The sequence below is a fragment of the Ptychodera flava genome, chromosome 10, assembly GCF_041260155.1.
Source record: "Ptychodera flava strain L36383 chromosome 10, AS_Pfla_20210202, whole genome shotgun sequence".
In the NCBI taxonomy this organism is placed as follows: domain Eukaryota; kingdom Metazoa; phylum Hemichordata; class Enteropneusta; family Ptychoderidae; genus Ptychodera; species Ptychodera flava.
In genome coordinates this window covers 8,997,904-9,021,540 of record NC_091937.1, presented here as the reverse complement: position 1 = coordinate 9,021,540, position 23,637 = coordinate 8,997,904, and the positions used below count along the sequence as shown (strand labels likewise).

Sequence of the window (23,637 nt, the reverse complement as noted above, 5' to 3'; positions counted from 1 at the left end):
CACCACGTTCCCTATGCATTTCTTTTGACAACCGGTGTCCACTGAAATCTCACTGTGATTATTCCTGATTTCGAAAGATGTTGGTTTCAAGTTTCCTCATGAAAAGTTTGAGCAGAAGTTTTAAGTCTCTCAATTATTCATGCAAAACATCCTCCGAAATGAAAACGGCGTCATTCGAACATCTTGATGAGAGACATTCTTCCCAGATTGCAGTGCGATTTTCTGGGTCTTAGGGTACACACCCTAATGAGCTATGTGTGTAAAAGAGAATAACCCCTGTTCATAATGAAATGGGAAATCGTTGGCTCCTTGTCATAAATCACTCAATATACTACATCTGTAAACAGAGTAATCAACATGATCAGTTTAATCAGGTAAAAGGTAAGTAGTATTTTAGGCCTACAGTGTTACTTCAAAGAGTATGAAATATTCACTCGCAATGCGCATTTAGATATGTTTTTGCTTACACTTTGCATATGGAACCCTCAAACAATTCACTTTCGAAACCAATGATATAATCAGGGGTACCTGTAAAAGTTGTCATATTACCTAATATTAACCGTCATTTGAAATTCAGTATGGCCGCTATCCCTGTCTTAACTCAAGAAGGAAAAATAGAATTTTCGATTTCACACAAATTAGAAAATAACTTTATCCAATTCGTCAGCTTGAGAGTAAGAACCTAAAGCTTCAGACCCCAAAAGTACTGAACAAGTTTGAGAATCAAAATATCTGTCGCCACGGGATGAACATTTGAGGTCCTACCTGTCCAGAAACTGGTAAAACACTATCTGTTCTCAGCAGCTGGCTATCGATAGATAGAGATCCCTCAGCTGCCATAGCAATCTCTTCCAGGGTGCAGGACAGTGCGTCTTCATCATCTTCCTCTTCGCTCTCCTCATTCTCGTCTGAGTCGTGCAATGTGACGTTTTCCCACCATTTCACGTTTGTCGAGTGTTCGGTGATTGTAATCCAAATATACTTTGGCGCGATAGCTCCCGCTTTATAAGCCTGAAACGTACGACATAGATATAAGTTTAAAAAGCCCATAACAGCTGCTATTTTTCTTTTGAAAAAATTCATCTCAAAATTGCGAGAAACAATCCAACGGTTAATAAATGCGATTAAACCTTTGCATGTTGAAAGCATCCATCCGTTTGTATATCCTTGAATTTCCTTCACTGAGCTGGAAAAGTGTAATATTGTACATCTTTCTGAGAGGTTTACGCAATTTTTTTCATTTAGTCTTTCCACAAAAGTTCAATCTCCTCGAGATGTAATGTATTTACAAAAAGCCAACATCACGTGGAAAACAGTAAGCCAAAGTGATGTTGGCGTTATTCTAATCTTCAGCATCGAAAATTATGTGAGGACATTAGATGTTTGAATATGTTAAAGAATTTATTGCGAAAATTACAACAAAGATAAAAGATGTAAAGACGATTTAAGGAAATAACCCTCATGACATTGTCTAGTCTCTGCTTTTTTAAAAGTACAGAAGTCAACAGATTTCTAATTACAGATCTGCAGAAGAACTCAGGAAGCCATGAATTTTTTCCGTTAAGAGTTTCTATAGAGAATTGTGAAATGATTCTGTTACGCTGAGGGGGAGCTCATTCTGTACATCAGCAAGATATCGTACAGCTTTATAATGGAAAGCTGCCGACCACGAATTGTAAACGAAGACGTCTTATAAGACAACAGATGCAACCTCACCTCACAGAACACCTGTGGCTTGTCAGACGCACTATCGAAGAAGACAATGTTGATCCGACCATTCAATGCCTGTCAACGATATCAAGTCATATTACAAATGATCACGTTAAAAAACGGGTTGTTCAGCATCAAGTCAGCTTGAGAAGCAATACACGGGTATGACTGCTTAAAAGATGGTTATGCGGTAATAGTTGGTGGCTAATACCCAACACACAGAGTTTATCTTTCTGAAAAAAAAACTTCACATGCAGAGGATGTGAAAATCGAACTGGAACCCAACTTTAAATAATCCATGGGCTAACAATCAACGATGTGATGTCCGCGGGCTACGTAATGCAATGGAGAGAAAACTCTCCTGCCGAGGAGTTTCTTGCCATTACAATACGTTAATGTTGTGCGTTTGGTATTTTGTATCTTAAAAGTATTATCCATACTTTTAGGAATGGAAACATCAGATTTTGAAATCCAGCATCGTTGTATGATATTTCAAGCATTGCAAACGATTGTAGCATGTCGCACTCGGCCTGACATCATTAGTCGAACTGACGACGTAAAGTGATAATTTTGATATGTTGAAACCGTATGTAACTTCCCCTGTGGATGGGTCTATGAACACAGTTTTAAGAGTTTACACTATTGGAATTTAAGCGACAATGCTTTCAATGTAGTGATAAGCTGTATAGCAGTGTTGAGATAAATGGATACTGGAATATTTTCACTTTCAAACAAAGCAGAAAGGTCAATAAGGGATTAATATTTGGAAAGAGACGGTCAAATGACAAAAATGTCTACAGAAAAATTGTCAAATAAACAATTCGAAGGGGACATAGTTTGTCATGCTACAGTCACGGTACAAGAGCTCCCCAAGTTTTAGTAATTTTATTGGATTTTAGCTTGTTTTCGAACTCCATGCTGTACACTGAGGTTCGTGAATACCCTGAGTACATTGGGAACGTCAAGTAAGCCTGTTTAACAGTTCCCTCTCCGGGGAAACTGTTTTCTGATTTTGGAGTATTTCTACAGGGAATAACCATTCTTGCAGAGGATTGCAGTGCTATTCTAATTATATGCGGCTACGACATCCTACCATCTGTAGTCATCATTGTACTTAGTGGATTGCAAAACTGCATTGCATAACAATCCCTCACAGGATTGCTCAATTAGCAGCTTCCATAGGAATTCACCCGTACACCAATGGAGGCCAACATCTTGTTGTTATTTGCTACATTTGCAGGCTTACTTAGCATAGAGCCTTCCGTCACAGATGTCGTCTACAGACACAACAGAACTGCATCTGTAATAGACGTGATTCCTAAATTCAGGTACCGGTACAAATATGGAGCTCCAGTTCATTATTATGCTAATCACACCTCTACCTTTAACATTATCACCATCTCAGGTGATGTTCATCCAAATCCTGGACCAGCTACAACCCGTGGTGTCCAGCACAATCCAATGCGTGTGTATTACCAAAACGCTCAAAGTTTAAAGAACAAACTTGATGACATTAAAGCAAACAGTGAATGCTTAAAATCATTCGATGTAGTCTGCTTTTGCGGGAGATCATGAACTGCTTGATGAATTCCAATGGTTCAGGCGTGATAGACCGGGAGAAACAAGAGGTGGAGGTGTAGCTATTGGAGTAAATCTCTCTCTTGGAGCCAAACGAATTACACACTTTGAATCTAACTGTGAACTAATCTGGGTTGAAATAAAAATGCAATATAGGAGCTTACTTGTTGGAACATATTACAGACCACCGTCTTCAACAGTGCATGACCTTTCCGAACTGGTGTTGTCATTGGAAAATGTGCAAAAGTCTGGTCTCCCATACATTGTTGTTGGAGATTTCAATATTCCAAATATTACATGGAAATCAACATCAGAGTATGTGTGTACAACGCCGAATGATATCAGCAACTTCTTTTTGGATGAAGTAATTTCAAACTTCAATATTGATCAGCACTGTTTACTGCCAACAGGGAGAACAATTTTCTTGACCTGTGTCTGTCAAACATTGACAAAGTAAGTGTTGAGGTCGGAGAAAACATCATTACCTCTGATCACCAATCCCTCTCTGTATTACTGCAAGGCATTACAAAACCTGTAAAATTTGCCTTTGCGCAGAGGGAGATGTACAATTTTAAGAAAGCCAACTGGGAAAATCTTCAATCCGATCTTGCAGCTATTCCATGGATCGATTTACTGACAGCTGGTACCGTTGATGACTGTGTGGAGACTTTTTATGATTTAATTATGCCAGCTATTAAAGACCACGTGCCGCAAATCAAACTTCGTCGCCGCGTCCCCCCTGGTATGATGCAGAGCTTATTGAAGCTTTAAAATTGAAAGAACTTAGACATCGTGCCAAAAGACGTATACCTGTGCCTGAGAATATAGAACTTTTCAAGCAGGCTCGTACCTCATTCCAGAAACTGGCGAAATTGAAATACAATGATTATGTTGCATCTGTTTCAGCAGATGTCAAGTGCAACCCCAAGCGATTTTTCTCCTTTACTTCAGCTTGTATGAAAGGGACAAAATCGCGTATTCCTGGTACTATAGAGTTGGATGGACATGAAGCTTGTGACGAGCAAGCTCAGGCCGATATTTTCAATACCTTCTTTGAATCTGTTTTTACAAATGATGACATCATTACCATTCCTGAATTAGACACTCAATTACATGATCCTTTGCGTAAGTTCACTATATCTGTGTCAGAGGTGAAGTTGGAACTTTTAGCCCTAAATGAACATAAGGCAATGGGTGATGATAATTTGCCAGCGATAGTTTTAAAAAAATGTGCTGATGCACTTTCCATTCCACTAACTTTCATATATAATCGGTCTATCCATGAGGGAGTTTTCCCGACAAAGTGGAAGAAAGCTTGGTTGTACCTATACACAAGAAGGGTATAAAAACTAACGTTAGAAATTATCGCCCAGTGTCCCTTTTGTCAATTCTTTCGAAAATGTGTGAGAAAATGATTTCAAGGCATGTATACAACCATGTAAAGTGTGTTTTGTCTGAACAACAGCATGGTTTTTTGCCTGGGCGATCATGTGAATCTAATCTATCTGTCTTGCTTAATGAAGCTCGTATTGTTGTTAATGAGACAAGACAGTTGGATGTTATATATACAGATTTTTCCAAAGCTTTCGACAAAGTAAATCATAAATATTTAGTTTACAAACGTAGTAAGTATGGAATACAAGACGCCCTCCTTGACTGGTTTAGTAGCTACCTAACTAATAGATCCGAGGTAGTTAATTTTAAAGGGTGTAGATCAGAGCCTGTCTCAGTTAAGTCCGGGGTTCCGCAGGGGTCACAACTGGGACCACTGTGTTTCATTCTTTATTTAAATGATATATTTGGTAATTTTAAATGTGGCTCCTTAGGCTTTGCAGACGATCTGAAGTTGTTTAAGATAATACGTAGTGTGAATGACTGTTCAATGTTACAAGAAGATATCAATTACTTGTCCACATGGTCTGAGAAATGGAAAATGCACCTTAATTATGACAAATGTGTAGTACTTCGTCTTTCATTGAAAAGATTGCCAATTGAGAGGGATTATAATATTGATGCTCACAATTGAAGACTGTTTATAGTTACAGTGACCTAGGCGTGACACTAGACACAAAGTTAACTTTTTCAACTCACGTTGTTTCAATTGTCACTGATGCTCGAAGACTACTTGGCATGCTAAAAAGGTTTGGCAAACGGTTGTCAGTGGATGCATTGCTCGTGGTTTACAAAACATTCATTGAGAACTAAACTCGAGTATGCATCAGTTGTTTGGAATAGTATTGACAAAGTGTACTCAGACAAACTGGAAGCTGTACAGCGTAACTTTGTTAAATATTTGTGTTATCTTGTAAATGTAAGGTTTGATGATTATTCATATGATGATATGTGTGTTATGTTTAATTTACCAATGCTGTCTAAACGGCGCACTTATTTTGACCTTGTTTTTCTTCACAAATCAATTAATGCCCTTCTTGATTGCCAACCAATTTTTAATTTACACATTCCTGGGCGATCAACTAGACAGAAACGGACATTTCATGAACCTGGTGGTAGAGTTAAATTTATTAGCAATTCACTTTTTAATCGCATTCCAAAGCTATATAATAGTTTTTATCAATGTCTACCAATTTTTAACATTCCTGTTTCGAGTTTTAAAAGAAAAGCTAAAAGCATTTGCTTTTGAATTTTTACTTTGTCCTTGTTGTGCATGTCATTTGTTTTAACTTGCTTTCTTGTCCTGTAACATCATGTTATTTGTATTTTTTACTAAAATCCTCCTGTAAGTGCGGATGTATATGGTTTTTAACTGTATCATATCTGTGTTGGAGTTCGAAATAAATAAATAAATAAATAAATAAATAAATAAATAATAAATAAATAAATAAATAAACAATTCAAAAATTGTATGTAAAGTTGGAACGAAATATAATACATGATGTGCAAAATTAAAAAAAAATCCAAATTTTTGAACCAAAAATATGTCACCATCGTGCATGACCTCCCCATTTAATAATTGTCCATATTTTACATAAATATTTCACTGAAATTTACATCAACCCTTTGTTTAAAAACGACAGAGAAAGTACAAGCTCGACATTTCTATGTTTCTCCAATCAATGACATGTAAATCGCACGTACGTCTTGACACCTCTTGTTCACAACATACCTGCAGTCTTCCCATGTATGCGCTAAGTTGTGATGTCAATGCCTCCGCGTAGACGATTGTTATGTTTTCGTCTTCAAAGTCTTCCAGTAACAGCTCTGCAGACTGGAAAGGAAAATGGTCATAGTGGGCAAAATAGACACATCTGATGATGAATAACGTTTCTATATCTTTGGTTAAAAGGTTCAAACTGACAATCAATACTTACTGTAGAGTAATCTATCTGCTATAGAAAATGACAGAATTCATTTAAAATGATGTCCATGCCAACACCTACCGGATGAAATCCTTCTTTGTCGATATCCAGAAGAGAGACACGCTGCCAGTTGAAGAATTTTAGCAGAGCCACAGTGACTTGATTGAGAATGGGAAGAGACGTACGGGTGCGAAAGAAATTGGGAAACCTTTCGCGGTCGGAGAAATCTTCTGTTGATGCCATACTGGAGATCTACATTTGAAAAGTAGAACGACAGCACAACAGTGATAGTCTGTGAGATTTTGATCTCGTTAGCGGCTCTTTTCGTTAGCACGTCGTCAGAAGCTACAAAGCTTGCAATTGAAGTCCTGCCGGACTTAAATAGTCTCACCAGACTCTGTAATCCTACCATATCATTCACATTTATTTTACTAATATGTACACCTTTTATCATCTTTAAAAAGATAAATTTGTTTAAGCAATGTTTACTAGTATCTGTCGGAAAATAAACTATTACTACTTGAAGAAAAGCCTGGCTTGGGATGGATGATTTGCACATGGGTGGGACAAAACATGCATGGGGCGCTTTTTTGTGGCAGGTGGGAAATTTGAGGAGGTATCCTGCTAAGGAAAGGTGAGAGAGTGAACGTGGTTGGCGGGAGAGAAAAAACTTTACAATTGTATTTGAGGAAAGTTGCGATTACTTTCATTTTCATTCGAACTAAATTTTGTTCATAATTTGTCAGCTAGAATAGCATAGGAACTATGTGTGAAAGTACTTCTTTTAACTATTTTTGAAAAGCTAACCGATTGATTGCCCTTGTCAAGTGCTATTATGCGGCAGTCAATAAAATCGAAATTCATCGAGAGTTCCATGTTGCACGCAGTAGATGTACCCTCCTCCATCCATTGCCATATTGCACATCGTCACGTATTATTAATACCGGGGCGATGCAAAAGAATTTACAATAAACGGCAATTGAAGTTTTGACAGACTGGAAGTAAGGGTCATGCCGTTTGCTGGCGTATTTGTTGATTGGGAAGATTCAATGGACCTCGAAATATCTTCACTGCAGTAATTCTCACTCGAAAAGTTGGCTAGCGTTTGGAGCTGTAAATTGAAATCGATCTATTCGACGCAGGTTCCCTTAAAGGATAATTTGAGAACAAGAGATCTATGTTATGTTACGCTGACATTCACCTTTATCACTATGAGGACAAAAATCTAATGATTTTTGATAAATCTAATGTGATTTAGGACCAAACTCACAAGGTTTTGGCGCAGAGATATCGTATATTTGGCGTTTCATCCGTATCAGTATCACGTGAAATTCGAAACATACGCATGTTCACGCCTCCAGCCTATCGCTGTAAATCTGATCTGGGTCATCTTCACGGAAATAAATTAATTCACAGCTTCGGAGTTTACTGGATCCCAGAGCCTCAAGCTCCCCGGGGGAGCATCACTGCCTCATATTCGACTGTGAAAACGGTTGCCATGGGAACTCCTCGCTGAATAATGTGTTCGACGAACAGCTGAATGGCACAGCACTAACAAGTCATTGCAAGCATAGTAACTGTTGCCTCATGGGGCTCTCTCCTAATGAGTTCTACTTGCTAAAAGAGAGAGACATGTGAACGGTTTACTTCTGAAGACAACTTTACTTTGAATACACCGATGTTTCCACATTTTCCTTTTTTCCCACTTACCATAAAGTGTTACTTTTGTCCTCTGTTTATAGTTCTGTGAAGTGAGTGTCAGCGTGACAAGAATCTTTCATAGCCCCTAGCTTTATCTGCACAGTCTGTCCCAAACTGTTCCATGTTCCCCTCAAGGAGGGCGAGCTGGCCACAAGGATGGCACGTGCCCAATAGTATGTCAGCTTGATATGCCAGCTACACTGTAGCTTGACTGCAGGGCCCGGGCAAGAGAGGGACACATTGTCAACGGATACTGTGGGAGAGAAAAGGCATGTAAGCGTGACATGCCTTTTCTTGATTAACAAATAAAAGCGCTATATATTTGCTCACCTGGACAAGATTCCAATATGCTCCAACCTCGAAGACGACCCGACATCCTGCCGAATCGTCACTGTCTTCTTCGCATAGTGTGGCCAACTTTTTAGGACCATTATGTATTTGTTCGATAAAGCTTTGCATGACTATTCCCTCTTGACTCTGTCAGAGAGAGAGAGAGAGAGAGAGAGAGAGAGAGAGAGAGAGAGAGAGATATGGTGGGTTACAAAGTCAGCAGAGTCATACAGACAGACAGAGCCCTCAAGTAAGCGGAAAGAACAGCGGAAAAATATTCAGGGGTTGATTAAAAAACAGAAACAATCGTGAGATCGGATTAAACTAAAGATAGCACATCTACAGGCTAAAAAGGGCCTGGAACAAGGTTTTACAATATTCAAACCTGCAGCTGTATCACCCCTATTTGTAACAATCAACCCTATTTGTAACAAAACCTAATTTTCAAAAAAACTTTGCCGTATTAGTTGAAATCTCAATGAAATATGCATACTTGTATGTTTGGGGGCAATTTTTCTTTTTTTTCCTTGTCGAAACTCATTTTTTCCCTGAAACTGCTTTTGATACAAATTGGGTTGATTGTTACAAATAGGGTTGACATGTCAACCCTATTTGTAACAATCAACCCTATTTGTAACAAAAGTTAACCCCATATAGGGTTGGTATGATTTCTGTCAGAAAACAAGATTTTTTGGACATTATTGACCGAAATTTGTGAACATTGTCCCGAAACAAACTTTTGGCATGTATCTGCACAACCTGATTATCTTTTACGAGTAGACCTATTATCCCAAGGAACATGCACAACGAAATTTAATCTAACGAGCAGTTTAAGAAAAAATGAGTTTCGACAAGGAAAAAACAAAAGAAAATCGTTCCCAAAAATACAAATATGCATATTTCATCTAGATTTCAACAAATACGGCCAAGTTTTTTTGAAAATTAGGTTTTGTTACAAGTAGGGTTGATTGTTACAAATAGGGTTGACATGTCACCCCTATTTGTAACAATCAACCCAATTTGTAACAAAAGTCAACCCCATATAGGGTTAGTTTGATGTCTGTCAGAAAACAAGATTTTTTGACATTTTTGACCGAAATTGGTGAAAATTGCCCCGAAACAAACTTTTGATTATATCTTACGAATAGCTCTCTTATCACTATAGGAACTGCACAACGAAATTTAATCTAACGAGCAGTTTCAGAAAAAAATGAGTACGTCACCCCTAATTGTAACGATCAACCCAATTTGTAACAAAAGCAGTTTCAGAAAAAAAGAGTTTCGACAAGGGGGAAAAAATACCCCCAAATATACAGATATGTATATTTCATTATGATGTCAACAAATACGGCCAAGTTTTTTTGAAAATTAGGTTTTGTTACAAATAGGGTTGATTGTTACAAATAGGGGTAATACAGCAGCTCGTGTATCACTGGATGGTAAATACCATAGTATAAATCATGTCTGCCCGTTTCATCGAAATCCTCTTTGCAAAAAAAACGAAAAACATTTTAATTAGATATTATTCCCTAATATTTTTCTTCGTTAAGCGAAGGAAAATACGAGTGACGTAATGACCGTGTCACCACGAGTCGAAGACGAGTGGTGACACGGTCATTACGTCACGAGTATTTTCCGAGCTGAACGAAGAAAAATATTAGGGAATAATATACTTATCACATGCACAAGCCAAGAATTCGTTATTTTTTGCAAAATAAAATAAGTTTCCCATGACGATTCCGCGTTTAAACTTTTGAACTACTTTAGGAATAAATATCAGTACGCCGTGCACAAGTTGTCAATCATTTCCAGTCGTCGGTAGTGTGCGTTAACGCTCACGTTCGTTCGTGTGTGGAGCAAATGACAGCTCTCGGTCTACACGTAGGCTACCTTCCGCAAAGTTATACTCTATTTCAAAGATAGTATAGTCCTAAAAATTTATCACAGACGAGATACGCTATTTTTCGGGAACAAATATCGACTGAATCTCGACGGCGCGAACACTCTAAACGTCGCGCCTGACCCTGCCTGCAATGCGTACGTACGGAACCCACGGTATACGCGACCAGCTTCGAGTTCGTTGTTTCCGCAAATTATTCACGTAATTCCTTCGGAATATACAGGCGGTACACTCTTGTGTTTACATTGTTCGGATTAGTAATGTCGTAGTCTGTGAAAATATCGATTTCATTACTTTTGATGGTGAGAGAAACATCGGCCGCCATGTTGTTTGTTTACATATTTACGAGCACACCGAAGATCGACAAAAAAAGGTCCGACGCACCAAAATTGATGACATAGACGCGGGTTGTCGTGACGTAGAACGACCAGAGAATAAATCCCGTATTTTTTGTTCGGAGACGACAAACTTGGCTTGTGCATGTGATAAGCATGCTTATCACGATCCCCTGTGACGTATGATTTCTTTTACACCTCGTATTCGAACGCACATTATTGTGGCATCATAATCCAGTCTGAGGATGACGTTCGGCTAAGTAAAAGTTTTATGTTAATTTTATGGGTAAACCGATCAAATCTTCATTAATATCACATCGGGTAGGGTAGAGTTAAAGTATTACCGATTTTTTTTCTTTCTTTCTTTATTTACTTATTTACTTCTTTACTTGAAAGGTAAAATGAAGTCTGTCGCTAATGTTTTCTCTAGTTTAGCGCCGAAGCAAGTGGCTCATATATTGGCTGATTGGTAAGTACATAAAACAAATGTTTTGTATATGGGGAATTGTCCCCTTTAGTTGCAAGTCGACTGGTAGTTTACATTCAGTGATGATACGAACCGATAAGTAAGTTTTAGAAAACACAAAAGTGTAATGTAAATGTAATCAATCGCTCAGGGCATGAAAATAGATTACACAGGCGTGCTATCTAAGTTGTCCAACTGAGATCGTTCGATTCGCGGCACGGGTCGTACTGTTGTTCACCAGCGCAGCATGCAAGCGAAATGCGGCAAGCTACTGGCGGTGGTCGACCTTTCATTAGCCAAGAACCCACTTTCTTGTACGACCAAGATATATAATGAAGTCAGTAGGAGAGTAATAGCCGTTTATGTAAACAGTTTTAAAAAATATCAATTCTACTTAGTAGGGTTCGTGGCCTCCTGCACTGGCGCAGCGTGCGAATTCTGCTGTAGGGCGTTTTAACAAAACCTGTAATTTGTAGTCACGAAGATGGGAACCCAGCAAGATATCGAGTCGTTTAGTCACCAGATAGGTAACAAAAAATCATGTTTGTTCAACCTCAGCGTGCTTTTTTTTCCGTCTGAGAAAAATGTCGCGAGCAGTATTTCCTTCTTATTCAGATCACTCGGGACTACACTTTCACATTTTCCCCGAAGCATGATAGGTAGTCACCTCAAAAATCGGGATAAAAATAAATCTATAGAAATAATACGATCGGAACTAATTTGGAATAATTGGATGATGAAGTACTGTCGGTTTAATCTGCAAATGTAAGTTCATCTGCTTTTCTTTTAAAGTTACACCCTTGTTTTTATGAGTATTTGTAATATTTCAACATTCAGCTTTAGGGCACCTAACGTTTTTGAGAAATTTGAAAAATGTGAAGATCCAATTATCCCAAATTAGTTCCATTTTCCCCCTTTGCTTGTTCTTTGTTGTTCTCGTTAGCTGATGTTATGTTCTGTTTTTCAAACTGTAACCTTCTTTGATGGTTTTCTGGCACTAGAACCTACGCATGCGTAGAAGGACTGGAGGCTTACCTTGGTGTCGTTGACTTCGAACTCTAATCGATAACCGGACAAGATATCGGATCGGTTATTCACGTGCCGCCGAGCCAATTCAATCGCTGGGAATATGCCAGCGGCCCAAAACGAATGTCGCCCGGTGATCGGAAGCATGCAACCGATATGGATAGGGACGGTATCGTCTAGAGAAGGGAGGAATATTGTGTGTTACAACATCTGATCAAGTTTATTTAGCAATAAATGTAGAGTCATCTTAGCGAAACAAAATAACGTGTTGTGTAACGTGTTGCCACTACTGGAAAATGTCATTTTTCATAACAAATACTTCTGGAAAATTGCTTACAATATTCCCCAAAAGTCATGGAAATCACTCCACTTACCATAATTTGTTTCAAAAGCGTACATCACGATTGATAGAAAATCGAAAATCCCCGAATATTAAAGACATTAACTACTGCATGACGTGACTTGTATACGTTTGAAGTATAGAATATATAGATGTCGTACCGTGCAAATTATAGCACAGCAGAGAAACATTACCAACTTCACGATCTAATTAGCGATCAAATTGAAATTTTAGAGAACGGCAAGGCAATTTGTATGAATTATCTATCTTTTCTTAAAATACGCGATGGCCCGGCAGTGTACCATGCACATCACTTAAGGTAGTATGCACCTCGAAAGTGAAAGACTTAAACTTTTGCTATAACTTTCCTCAAGGAATCTTTCAATCATTCTCTTTCAAAATCAAGAATTAAAATAGGGGGTCAAGTTTCACAAGATTTACCGGTATTAGAAAATTCAAAATGGCCGCCATCCCTGTGTTAACTCTATGGAGAAAAATAAAAATTTTCGAATTTCGAAAAACTAAGCCACCGAAAAGTTTTTCTTTACCAAGAGCTTTAAAATGAACCCCCACATGTGGTATATCAGAAGAGAGTTGTAAAAGTTTGAGAGTTCGAATGTCTGTCCCCGAGGTGCGTCCTACCTTAACCTGCCTTGTATTGACTATGATCAGCTGGTGTGCGTACGGTACACGTTGACGCCTATGGGCTGTGCACAGTGCAACGCACGCGTCGGCCTACTAAAAGTCGAACTTTGATATATCGTGAAGTTTCTTCGTGAGAAGAAGTCAGGCCATTGCCTACAGAAACAGTTTAAATCCGTGTAACAACCTTTGTGCTGTTTCTTGGTACGCTAAAAATTGATCACACACTTTGTGATACATATCCGAACCATTTCAGAAGATGACAATATTTTGCAAAGAAAGAGTAGCAATTTTCCAAAAAGTCGCCGACGCAATCGTGAGAGGTAAGCTTACTGGTCAATATCGCCGGCTGCCGGCTCTGAATGAAATCCCTGCTTAAGGTAGATTGCGTCTCGGGGAGAGATAATTGGACTCTCAAACTTTTACAATTCTTTTCTGATATACCACTTGTCGGGGTTCATTTTAAAGATCTTGGTGTTAGAAGACATTTCACCGGCTTAGTTTTTGGAAAATTCGAAAATTTTATTTTTCTTCATAGAGTTAACACAGGGATGGCGGCCATTTTTAATTTTAAATATCGGTAAATTTTGGGTTATTTGTTTCTGTAGTACCAAAACTTGCACGGTGACCCCCTATTTTCATTCTTGATTTTCAAAGAGAATGGTTGAAAGATTCCTTGATTAAAGTTTGAGCAAAAGTTTAAGTCTTTCACTCTCGAGGCGCATACTACCTTAAACGACGTCATTTCGTTCAGACTGTCGCAAGGTTTTACTTTTTCCAAAGGAATTTTCTCAAAATTTGTGTTACTTATAACGTGTTGACGGACCCATAACAAGTTTAGGGTCGGGGCGGGGGAGGGGGGTTAAAATAGGGTAGGTCGGGTTACCTGAACCACTCCAATTTTTTTTATTGGCCTGACGCCGCTATTAGGCTTATTTTGCAAAAATTCATTCGATTTTCGATAATTTGTCAACCAAAGATTAAAATATTGGTTGATTTGCGTGTTAACGTGACAAGCAGTCGTAAGTGGGGTGAGAAAGAAGTGGGAAATTATGCAACCATATGCAAATCACCCGATTTTGCGGCTGTTTTCTCCCGTTATCAACATTTCAAAAGAACATAACTTCACCATAGCCAGGTCAAATTGCGAGAAATTTTCAAATTGTTGATACACTATACAACAAAACGACAATTTGGTATTGCAATAAAGTTCTTACATTTGGAATGAGAGTAATTTCGAATTTGGTAGTCATGCTTTTGATAACTTTTTTGGAATGTCAGTCATTTAATTCCTGCCATTTCAGAATGAGAATAGCTAAAGCAAAACAAAATTGTTTTTCTATATCATCTCTGGTTTCAAATGGGATATGAAATTTCAAAAACGTACTATTTCTTTTTGACATCAAATAATATACCGGTATATGATTAATACCAAAATTGGGGATTATACTGCAGGTATTTACCCCTTCGTCCTTTGAGAAAACTATTGCTGACATAGTAAGCGAAACATTATCTGCTTCATGAAAATTTAAAGTACGAACTCATGCCACCTTTTATAGGAAATACTACTTTGAAGTAAGTGTTGTTTACAACGCCGTCCGGCGTGTAACGCCATAAATTCTCTCTTCGCGCCACAACCTTCTGTACCAGACAATCGGAGTAGACAGCTCTTATTGTGAACAAAAATTCTGCCATAATCACGCCGTGTTCGCCTACAACGCCTTTCATAGGCCTACGGGTAAGTAAAAGACGAAATGAAAAATGACGCTTATTTAGGGGTTAACTTATATTTCGCTTATCGTCTCTAACCACGATGCAAAGGTTACACCACAGAAATCATGGATACGAATAATATTCAACCAATGTCTAGATATCGTTTTGAATGTCTGCCGTTTAAAAGAAGCGCTTAGCAGATTGAATTTAAAAGACATGTTTCATCAATTTATCGGGATTTCAGGGAAACTAAACTAAACTAGTTTTCGCACTTACGAATTTAAGTGGAGGGGAGAAGCTTCAGACAAAACGCTATGAGATTCTTTGCTATGCGGGTGTTTCAATTATCTACGAGCCGTACGGCTAGGAAAATACCGTTTTCCCCGTCGCGGGTATCGTCTGTCTGTCGTAATAAACCGACCATCGTCTTTCGCATTGTCACACATAACAAATGGATTATCCAAAGTCGGTTTATTTTCTATCCATCATAGCCTGCTTTAAGAAAAATCCAACACATAAATCAAAAACGAATACTGAGTAATATTTTGTTCATTCTGATAGTTCATGACCACAATATGAGATGCAAACATGTGACACAAGTAAGTCGCTCAACAATTTGTGCCTTTAACATTGCCGCCGGCAGCGTATAAAAACAAAAGTGAAAAAAAAAACCAAAACAGTAACACCAAGTACAAACAATATATCTATATATTTTAAGGTACGAAAGCGCTTGGTATCGTAGTCCCGGAAACATTTGCAAATCAACAGAAACTAAAGTTTGTCTTTGTTAACAGCTGGCGGAAAACAAAACAACAGGTTTATTACACTTTATGCATAATCAATGAAAAATAAAAAGGAGACATATATAAAAATATTCATATTCATTCACGTCAGAACATTTTTAACATTTTTTAAATTCTGGAGTCAACGTAGAGATGGCGGCCATTTTGAATTTCAAGTATCGATAAATCTTTGATAATTTCTCTAGAAGTAACACTTTCACCGTGGCCCCGAATTTGATACTTGATTTTGAAAGAGAATGCCCCATCAAGCAAGTTTCAAGAAAATATTTATTCTTTCAGTCGCATTTTAATTTAAGTGCATAAAATTAAGTACCTCATAGACACGACACTACATAGTTTCTTTTCTATCAGGGTGTTATCAAATTGACGTCTCGTGAAATACCCAAATATATATGCCCTTTGCAAAAGCAATGTCTAATTGCAAAATATAGACTTAAACTACAATACTACGTTGGAAAAGACAAAAAGCACAAACATGGAAGGTCTCGAGATATCAAGATATATGTTTTTTTATGTATCAACAGGATAATAAACAGGCTTAGATTTCAAAAACGTAGATTGAAGATAATGCCTTTCAGTAAGCGTTGAAAAGTCCGTCGGGATACACAAATTCAGATGTTTCACAATACGAGGTACACACTTGCATATTTTCTCCTGTAATACAGGAAGAAGTACCTTTTACCCGTCACCCAGTGACGCAAGGTGGAGCAAAATGCCTTGCTAAATTGACAAGACGAGTCCCGAGCTCAACAACTGCCCATGAGCCCGTTGCCTTACTGCACAGCGTCACGGTGCCTCCTTGAAAACACCATAGATGTATAAGGAAGTTTGAGGCATCGACATTCAATCAGCAATTGAATATAAGAAACATGACGTCGGTATGACGACAGACGCGCCATTGACATTTACAACCAAACAGTTGGGACCATGGTTCAGAATCTCTGGGACAGCAACCTCCTGTACATTCCAAATCCGCAAAATTATAGGCTACCTTAACTTTAATATCAGAACGAGCACAAATCATCTGGTCTGAGAATAAACACAAGTCGGTATAGTTCAGTACAAGCTACTGTAAAAGGTTTTCGGACGACATGTTTAAGTTTTGTTTCAACATAATTTTGAGAATGACCTACTTGTGTTACAATCCTCGATGGGAAAATGACAATCCTGTTTGGCGAAAATCCCATGCGTGGAGAGCTTCGGAGAAATCGTTATGTTATCAATATCCAGCATGGCAGGGGATAAAAGCGGATTTGAAAATCTTCTGTCAGATTAGAATGGAGGCAAGTTTTAAAACTTGAAAAAATGTTTAACCCTTCATATTTTTTCCTCCCTTAATCTAATGAACGGATAAATATGTGATCAATGTAATGCCAGCGACAGACAGACGCTCTATAGAACGTGAGTTTTGTAGTATAATTAAATGTCATACCCTTCCACATGTTTTCAGCTTTCGGCAGATAAATTTTGCAAAGTGCATCATGTTTCACTTTATACCTGGAAGACTACTGCCAACTGTTTAGGATGTGTCGTCATTTTGTGACCTTTAGGTATCATGGCTACCTTAATCTGTGTTCCTCCAATATCGTGTTTTTTCGGCTATACCAACAGCAGATGGGCCTGAACGTATAGAAATAGCTAGGGAACGGTTTTAATGTTGTTCGCGCACGCATACCTTTCGAATATTAAGGAAGTTAATGATATTGTGTATCAAAATGAAAAAGCGTACAACTGATTGGGAAATCAATTCAACTTTGCGTATCGCTCGGAACGAACCTCGTTTGTTGTCAGATATAGATATTCACGGTGCATGACAACATTGAAACCAGCTCACTATAGCAGGGGCGAAAAACCCTGCTGATTGCCTCTGAAAACTAACTTTGGAGCTTGATATCAGATAATCGGCCCAGCATATTATTGGGATGTTATACAACAGGGAACTTATGTGGAATCATAAACAAGTAAACAAACAAACAAACAAACACAGACAAATAACATAGAAACCAAAGAAAAGAGACAACAAAAGAGACAAACAAGTACACAAATAAACAAAAGAAACAAACATCAAAGTGAGTGACTCTAAATAAGAAGTGACATATGTGCAAAAAGGGAAAATTGAGAGACCGAATCGATTAAAATATTTATCTGCTTTTGAATGAAAATTTCGGTTAGCTATCGACCGAGTTCACTGAATATCGCCAGCTTTGGTGTGTTTCTTGATATCCCACAAAAGCTGAGGTGTATGTCTTCTATTGCTGATTTATGGGTACTCTGAGAATCGTAGATATATTATGCAAATTATGGGATGTGCGGAAGGAGTTCAGCCCTAGTAATTTGCATCTTACGTGGAGACAGGTGTACAGGTGGTCTTGCTAATAGATTAAACTTTTGTCTGATCTCGAGGGATCTGCTTTTACGCGTTAAATGTGCCGACATCCTCCCGGCTGTGACGGCAGATCATGATGCTTTTGTAAGCAGCCTATTTTAAGGGCCCTGGGTGATTAAGCTTGTTGAAAGACGTCCACTGTAAAAGTACTATGATACATGTTATCAAGAAAACTGACTAGTTACAATATGATCGACAAAAGAAAACTGCTCGATCTTGTGAAAATCGAAATAAGAGAAGTTTGCATTAAATATGCGAAAGAAAGGCAAAGTAACCGTAAAAACCGGCGAACAATTTTGCAGGGCAGAATCATTAAGCTTGAAAATGAAATGTTTACGAATACGGATAATCATGGAGTGATCAAAGAGTATGAAGACGCAAAGAATGAATGATATCAGATATGTTTTAACAGACTACGTGGGATACAAGTGCGGGACACGGTAAAGTGGTACGAAGAAGGGGAAATAAATGTTTGACACTTTCTGGTGTGAGAAAAAAAGAGATCAAGACGTAAGCAAAAAGATAAAGTATTTTATAACGATGGGGCACTGCGGTTGCACACACAAGTGAAATATCAGTGATACGAAGGTGAAATCATGTATTAAAGGCATACTGTCACCTGTTCCAATTTTGCCACAGTTACCAGGGAAATAGAAAATCTAACCAATCACAGATTTTAAGCGGGTGGCCGCTTTTTAAAAACAGCGCCCTCATGTGGGCATTTTGAACACCGAGGAACGCCCCTTTGACCATATATGGGCATATTTAGATTACAGGTGACTGTATACCTTTAACTTTCTCAAAAAGAAGAAGCATCATGAAAAGGAACAATAACAGAAAAAGAGTCTGGAAAAAGCCCCTTAATCAAAATGAAAAACAAACAAACAAACAATAAAACACAGGGTGCCGATGAATTCCATCGAATTCTCCAAGACATTTTGGCCAAATTTAGGAACTACCTTCTTAATGCTTTCACTAAGAGTTCTAATAGCGTATTAGCATAGGGGTATTATCACACTAATACACGAAAATTCAAGGTTAGAAGAAAAAACAAACAAACTAGAGACCAATAACTCTACTGAATTATGGTAAAAACATTTTATTATGTATTTTTCTAACAGGCTGAAAAGGGTTTTGCCTCCAACAATAAACGCTGATCAAGCCGGCTATATGTTAACTTTCAGTGGACAAAATACAAGTTCTGTACAAGACGTTATCGAGTTTTCAGAAAAGAAGAATAGGGCGATTTTTAGACTGTTGTGAGCAGTCGACACAACAGCTGAACACAATTTTAAATTTGCTGCTGAGGGATATTGTTTTGGAAACGATTTCATCAAATGCATACGGATAATTTATGCTAAAGGAAACAGTTCTGTTTACAATAATTGATAGATTACGCTCTCCTTTAGAATACAAAGTGGGATCAGATGGGTGCCCGTTGTCGACCATCTTCGCTCAGGCAATAAGAAATGATGACGACATAGATTTTCGAGTGAAGAAACATCAAAGTTACACAATTAGCAGACGATATGGAAATGTTCTCGGGTTGAAAAGAAAAATATCAAAGATGCACAATTAGCAGACAATTTTTTTCTCATTTATTTATTTATATATTTTTCACAAAGTAGTAAACAAAACAGTATAAAATAATACTAACTCAGATTAACAATAGCAAATTATAAAAAAAAACTCACGATCAAAAGCAATTTGTGCGTGGATCCACGCAGAAAAGTCTTAAGACTTATTTCCACTGCGGTCCAAAATAATACACTACTTCAAATGACAGTGAACAAAACACACGCATAATTGACAATTAACAGAGAACAAAATAATACAAGAAAGAATACCAAAACACGGGACAAACCTAACAGAACTCATTGTTGGATATTGCTACAAGAACACTGTGTAAATAGTTCTTTACTTTTCGTTTGAACGCACAATTTGAGACCACATTTCTGATGTTACATGGTAATCCAGAGTTGCGATGCTGAGTAATGAAACCCATTTTGAGAGACTTTAGCTGCAAATGGTATATAGACAGACAAATTTCCACGTCGAGTGTTATAGTTACGAACATTTTGCCTCATGATTACAGTTGAAGACAAATAAGACAGTCCTTGACCATGAATTACCCAATGCATCAAGTTTAGTTTTAAATATGCAACCCTTTGTTCAACTGGAAGCCAGTCTAATGAGCAAAGGTTTTCTGATTAATAAGAAAAACGTCGTTACACAAATAGCGGACGAGATTCAAAGGTTTTCGGGTCAACCAGAAAAAACATCTGTGAAAAAATCACTAGTCAGATTACTTAATTTGATAGATTACACATGGGAAATACTCTGGTTTGAAATTGAATAAAGACAAAACGGCAGGTTTAAAATTTGGGAAACGGATAGCAAGGTGTGATTTAGGTTAAATCTCATTGTCAAATAAACCAATCAAATTTTAGCGGTCTTTTTAAGTTGTAACTATGAAGAAGTGAAAAAAAAGCTCAACTTGGATATTACACTTGACAAATTTGCAACATCACTAAACACAGTCTTTGAAAAAAATTATGTTGTTAAGAGTTAGCAATGGCGACTGATTTGGCGTCAAAGATAAGTACGTCAACACTGGAATGTCAAATCATGTGAACGTTACATAAAAGTTGCACTTATTTGTCCTTGTAAGCCTGTAAAGTTTCAATTTATCGTTAGAAATAGATATGTCGATAAGCGATAAACAGAAAAACAAAAGTGCACATTCTGCAGACCGTAACAGTTGCTGGTTGCCGTCTGGCAGTTTGCTATTGGCTCAGAAGGTTGTCGTCTGCAGCTGGCGGTTAATATTTCTGACTGTCACTAGAGACCGGTCCCTATACATAAATGTCTTCAGTCCTAACACGTGATAATGTCACTCTGAGAGCTAAACTGGGTGCGTGGATGCTAGCTAAACGGGAACTACGATTGGAATCGGAAATTAGTGGCTAGCGTGAACGACTCCGTGGTGCAACTCGATATGCTGTTACAATCAAGTAAGTTTTGAAGGCACGTGCACAGACACTGGGTTTTGTCTTTGAGAACGGATGTAAAAAATTAACTCCGTTCTACCCTGACGCTAATGTGGCAATTCAGGTACATGGATACTAGGCTAACCAAAAATCTGCTAAACGTCAGCGGCAGGCGATAAGCAATTTCCTTTTTTCTCTCTCGTCTGAGTCGAGTACTTTCGAGCGTTGTATAAACTTCACGCAGTTTGCTAACGAAAGTCTACATCTTCCTATCCGGAGATGCTCATCGTTTGCTCTCATCCACACGTACATTCCGTATCCAGGCTTCAGCTCATATGCTTGCAAAAATGAAATCAAACAACGACAAAACGAAACAAGAAACGACAATGTCGTTGAAATGTCATACAGAGCCATCATATAGGGGTACATCGCGACGGCATAATTTTAAAACAAGTGTACCGAAGACAAACTCATCAAGTCTCAGAGCACTTACACAAGCAACGTGAAGTTTTTTCATCACTCAATAATAGAAATGGAATAAATAATGAATCGCTTACCTGACGCCCTTAAGGTGTTTAATATAACGAGTATTAATAGGCCGCTACTTATGATGTGCATGCTGGCCAAGACTAGGAAAATGAAGAGAAACTGGTGTTTGATATCGTTTTGTATTCATGATTTGGAATAAACCATTTTCGGTTCGGGGAAGGAGCTCCGCCAGACACGTTACCCCTGCCAGATTTAACTTTCGTTTTTCAAATTTTAGAAGGTATCCTTCCGACGTCCGAGAACCATTATGGCTTAATGGAAAAAAGGGCCGCGAGAAGACACTATTAGACTGCCTGACGATGTGGAAGAGTGATGACATTTTGATGGTGTGCTCTTAGGGTACCATGCATTTTTTATTGATGTTTTCAAAGAAAAAAATGAGACATTCAGCAATTCTTGATACACCTCAACGGTTCATAGACGGAACAATTAATGTATACCATCACGCTTTATGCTCTGTTATGTGAATATCTTAGATTATTGGTCGTTCGTAATAAGTTTTCCCGAAATGCACCATTTACAGAAATCAAAAACTGCTTTGCGACAAAGCATGTCATTGGATTTTGGCACAAAAATAATGCCATCAAGAAGCAGCAGAAGTGTAGAGGTATAATATTAAACTTGATCCACTGGACACCTCCATGCCTATCACCTTTTGTAATCGAAATAAAATACCAGTACATTTTCACAAATATTTGCCAAATACCACCAAAACATGATTCATTTTATTTTACACAAGGACGGTAGATAATTCATTGGAACTAATTTTCAAGTGCCGGATTTACATGAAGTAAATGAATTCAACAAAAGAACATATCAGCTATCTCATATTAAGGTAACAGTATAGGTTTGGTTCCCAAGTTTGGGCCTGAGCGTCCCCCAAACAGAGTCTGTTAACTGAAACCTCTGCTTTTGGGCGACTGTAAGGTTCCTGGGAAAACAAAAGTGTGCTCTCACTACTCTCATGCATCCACACCCCTGGGATTTTGCACAGGTTGAACTGCAAGAGCAAACTAACTAGAGAGTTTGATATTTAAGGGATGTATCCTGCAGTGAGACATTGACCTAGCTGTATTTTTATTACAACTTTGGAGTATCTGATATTTTTTCGGTGCTTTCATTGAACACTGTGCATTTTGAGAAAAGGATCCCTCTTTATTTTCATAGACTGTGATGATGAGAATAAAACCACCTTTTACGTCCATTTTCCGTCAGAATGCAACCTGCCAGATGTGTCATCATTTATTCCTTGAATCACGTACCTACTTGTACAGGGGGATATTTGCTTCCAATTAATGATCTCAAGAGGGAAGGCTATCCTTGCTCTTTCAATAGAGTATATTTTTGCAAGATTTTGCCGGCCCACGGTGTTCGCAGAAAACTCTCATGACAAAGGCGGAATGATGCTCCATTGACCAACACTGCTGACAAAAGACACAAAAAGAATCTTCACTATCTAAGTCTCGTGGGATGAGCACTCGGTCGGACATACATGTGGCTTATACAAATCACACCAAGTTTAGGAGGCTAGAGGACCATGAAAGCTTAAATGTGCTAAAAGAGCATTTGTGAACAAGAATGCTTTTATCTAAGGAAGTATGTGCCTTAAAATTGAAGGACAAAATTTCTGTTTATATTCCTGGGGAAACTTTAAATCATTCCTTTTTTGTATTCGCGAACAGAAGCAGGGGTCAAAATGGAAAATTTACAATATAAACAAATTATCATATATTTCGCTTGAAATTGAAAATAGCCGCCATCCCTATGTTCACTATATCAGGAAAAATTGAATTTTTGATTTTCATAAAAATAAGCTGGTGAAAACTTTATTCACTCCATTTAGTTTTCAAA

The 23,637-nt window shown here is 38.0% G+C and overlaps 1 protein-coding gene across 1 annotated transcript; it reads right to left on the bottom strand.

Annotated features, from left to right (window-relative positions):
- Positions 1-331: 331 nt before the first annotated feature.
- LOC139142986 (gamma-aminobutyric acid type B receptor subunit 1-like) lies at positions 332-22,211 on the bottom strand. The gene is made up of 8 exons (XM_070713178.1): positions 21,795-22,211; positions 12,373-12,539; positions 8,637-8,783; positions 6,687-6,857; positions 6,413-6,514; positions 1,717-1,785; positions 766-1,011; positions 332-337 (listed from the first exon to the last, which is right to left on the bottom strand). The coding sequence occupies exons 1-8, from the start codon at positions 21,853-21,855 to the stop codon at positions 332-334; spliced, it is 969 nt and encodes a 322-aa protein (XP_070569279.1). The 5' UTR covers positions 21,856-22,211.
- Positions 22,212-23,637: the final 1,426 nt, after the last annotated feature.

Coding starts and splice junctions, on each gene's coding strand:
- LOC139142986 (XM_070713178.1), bottom strand. CDS start 21,855: ATGCACATCATAAGTAGCGGCCTATTAATACTCGTTATATTAAACACC. Junction 8,784..12,372: donor TCGAAGTCAACGACACCAAG/GTAAGCCTCCAG, acceptor TCTCTCTGACAG/AGTCAAGAGGGAATAGTCAT. Junction 1,786..6,412: donor CATACATGGGAAGACTGCAG/GTATGTTGTGAA, acceptor TATCGTTGACAG/GCATTGAATGGTCGGATCAA.